This window comes from Penaeus monodon, chromosome 5 (assembly GCF_015228065.2).
Source record: "Penaeus monodon isolate SGIC_2016 chromosome 5, NSTDA_Pmon_1, whole genome shotgun sequence".
Taxonomy (NCBI): Eukaryota; Metazoa; Arthropoda; class Malacostraca; order Decapoda; family Penaeidae; genus Penaeus; species Penaeus monodon.
Window position 1 is genome coordinate 46,137,561 of NC_051390.1, and position 2,500 is coordinate 46,140,060.

General features: G+C 37.5%; 1 protein-coding gene across 3 annotated transcripts in view; it reads left to right on the forward strand.

Moving 5' to 3' along the window:
- Positions 1 to 2,500, forward strand: part of LOC119573234 (unconventional myosin-IXAa-like) — a 50,772-nt gene that overhangs the window by 34,957 nt on the left and 13,315 nt on the right. For 2 of the 3 annotated variants that reach the window (XM_037920361.1, XM_037920362.1), the window contains exons 13-18: positions 5 to 122; positions 535 to 669; positions 948 to 1,105; positions 1,304 to 1,544; positions 1,748 to 1,894; positions 2,174 to 2,392. In XM_037920361.1, the coding sequence (XP_037776289.1) occupies positions 5 to 122; positions 535 to 669; positions 948 to 1,105; positions 1,304 to 1,544; positions 1,748 to 1,894; positions 2,174 to 2,392 (1,018 nt within the window). The remainder of the gene's footprint in view (positions 1 to 4; positions 123 to 534; positions 670 to 947; positions 1,106 to 1,303; positions 1,545 to 1,747; positions 1,895 to 2,173; positions 2,393 to 2,500) is intronic. The other variant, XM_037920363.1, reaches the window with a different exon arrangement.

The window sequence follows — 2,500 nt, forward strand, 5'->3', positions numbered from 1 at the left end:
GCAGCCGTTTGCGCAAGACTCGTCACAGTCGCTCGCGATCCAGATCTCATGGCCCAAGACATCAGAAGAACCTGAAAACAGTCAAAGCTCTTGCCCAAAGAACGCAGAGTCTCACCTCGCAGGTTAGTTGTGTGATTTTGCAAATGTGTTTTTAATTCTTAAATTTTTTCACTAATTTATGCTTTGAAGAGTTTGTAAATGACTTTTTATATTTGATATTTTTGCTGGTTGGTATTAAGGATTATTATTTTTTCTTACAGTGTTTCTAATCTTTTCCTTTATAACTATGAATAATCCAGGATTATAATTTTATGTGTACATTATGAATGGAAACAGTAACAGAAGAGAGAAGTACCATTGCATGAAATTATTGTACATCTTTCTATGTTGTTAGACTGCTTCTTGTTGATGTTTTATATTGTGTTAATGTGTGAGAAGTGTGTAGGATAATATATGTTTTCGGACTTCTCCTTTTCTATGTACGTGTACAAAAATTATACATTTAGAAGTAACATTAGCATCTATTCCCCAAAGGGTCGTCTTCCTGGATCCCGCAAGCCTCCGCATACAGTAACAGGACAGTTCCAGCTGTCGTTACAAACACTCATGGAGGCACTCAACACTGCAAATCCCTTCTTCATAAGATGTATAAAGAGCAATGCAAATAAGGTGGGAATTCATGATTTTGTTTGCTCATCTTTGACAATGAAAGGTTTATTTTGAATAATTTTTTTCTGCACAAAGGTAAAGATTTATAAAGTAGAAAAGATCTTATTTTCAAGAGAGGTACATTTATGTATGAAGAGAAAGAAAAATGAAATCTAATTTTGAGTTTTTATTATGAATGGGAAGAATGTTGGGGGGTTTGTGTTAGATATTGTATTTGGCAACATAAGAAGTATATACACATAGCCTTTTCAACATGATATTCTCCTATTCCACATCAGGAACCAAATGTTTTTGGAGATGAAATGGTGACACGGCAACTGCGCTACACTGGGATGCTGGAAACAGTCAGGATTCGTCAAGCTGGCTTCAATGTCCGGCTTTCCTACGATGAGTTCATTCATCACTACCGAATACTGTTACCAAAGGGCTTGCTGAGGTGAGATATTTTTTTAATTGGAAAGGATGAGTGAATGGGTGAAAAATACACTGTAGAATATTCTGACTATTATGAAAATAATTGGTTTTCATAGATGTGAATAATTAGCATGGCACTTTTTGATGAATTGAGATGGATCAAGTGTATAGGTAGATGAATATGTAAATGCACAAAGAATTATTTATATATTTGAATTAGGGTTTCTCCTTGCAGTTCCCAGCTTGATGTGAGAGCATTCTTACAAAACATGCACTTGGATGAAGGTGAGTATCAGATGGGGCACACTAAGATCTTCATGCGAGAATCCCAGAAGCAGAAGCTTGACTCTCAGCTTCACCAGACCATTTTGTCACGCATTATCGTGATCCAGAGATGGTACCGGACAATCCACCAGCGGAGGCACTATCTCACCTTCAGAGCGGCTGTGATTAGAGTACAAGTATGTTTCTTCCCTTTTTCTGTGTCCATTTAAACATACTATATTAGTGAATAGGAGTTTATGCTAGCATTTGTTGGAGAGGGTATGTATTACTATTACTAGAAAAATTCTGCAAGGAATGTTAAGGGGATGCTGCTGTCTTTGTATATATATTTCTATAGACTTTTTTGTGTGTTTTTATAATGTCTATTTATTTTGTACAGGCGCATGTTCGCTGTTGGATAGCCCAACAAATGTTGGCCAGGATGCGGCTTAGGGAACATGCTGCTACTTACATCCAAAAAGTATGGCGAGGAAGTAAGGTCCGCAGATGGTACCAGAACTTCCGAAGGGCTCTCATTGCATTCCAGGTAACTTATGTATACCATAGGAGAGGGCTGGTTAATAAATGTGATAACTGATTTTGGATTTGTAGATCTAAAGCTTGTTCTCTCCCAATGCACTGAGATAGTTTAACAAACAGAGGAACCAAGAGCCATTAGAAAGTATAGTTTCCAGTGTTCTTGTTACACAGAAGTGAAATAAAGAATATATATTTTTCTGTAAATAGTTAAATAGGGTACAATTTATTTTAAAAATGTAAGCATTTCTTTAGGCAAAATATAATTGAAAATAATACCATGTTGTAGGCTTGCGTACGGGGAGAGCAAGCGAGGCAACGGTACCGCATCCTCCGTGAGGAATGGAGACGGCAAAAAGCAGAGGAAGGCCGGAGAAGACTGAAGGAGGAGGAGGAGTTGTCGGTGACCTCAGTTACCACAGTAGGATCCATTACCTCAGTCCCTGTCGTTGAATCGTCAGAACCTGCTCAACCCCCTCCCCGAAGACGGTCAACGTCCGTGGTTCAGGTATTTGGCTCTTTACTTTTTCTTTTTGATTCTGGCATTATAATGATTATGTCTATAGTAATAATGACATATTAATAGCAATGCAAAGATTTTTTTTTCTGAAAATAT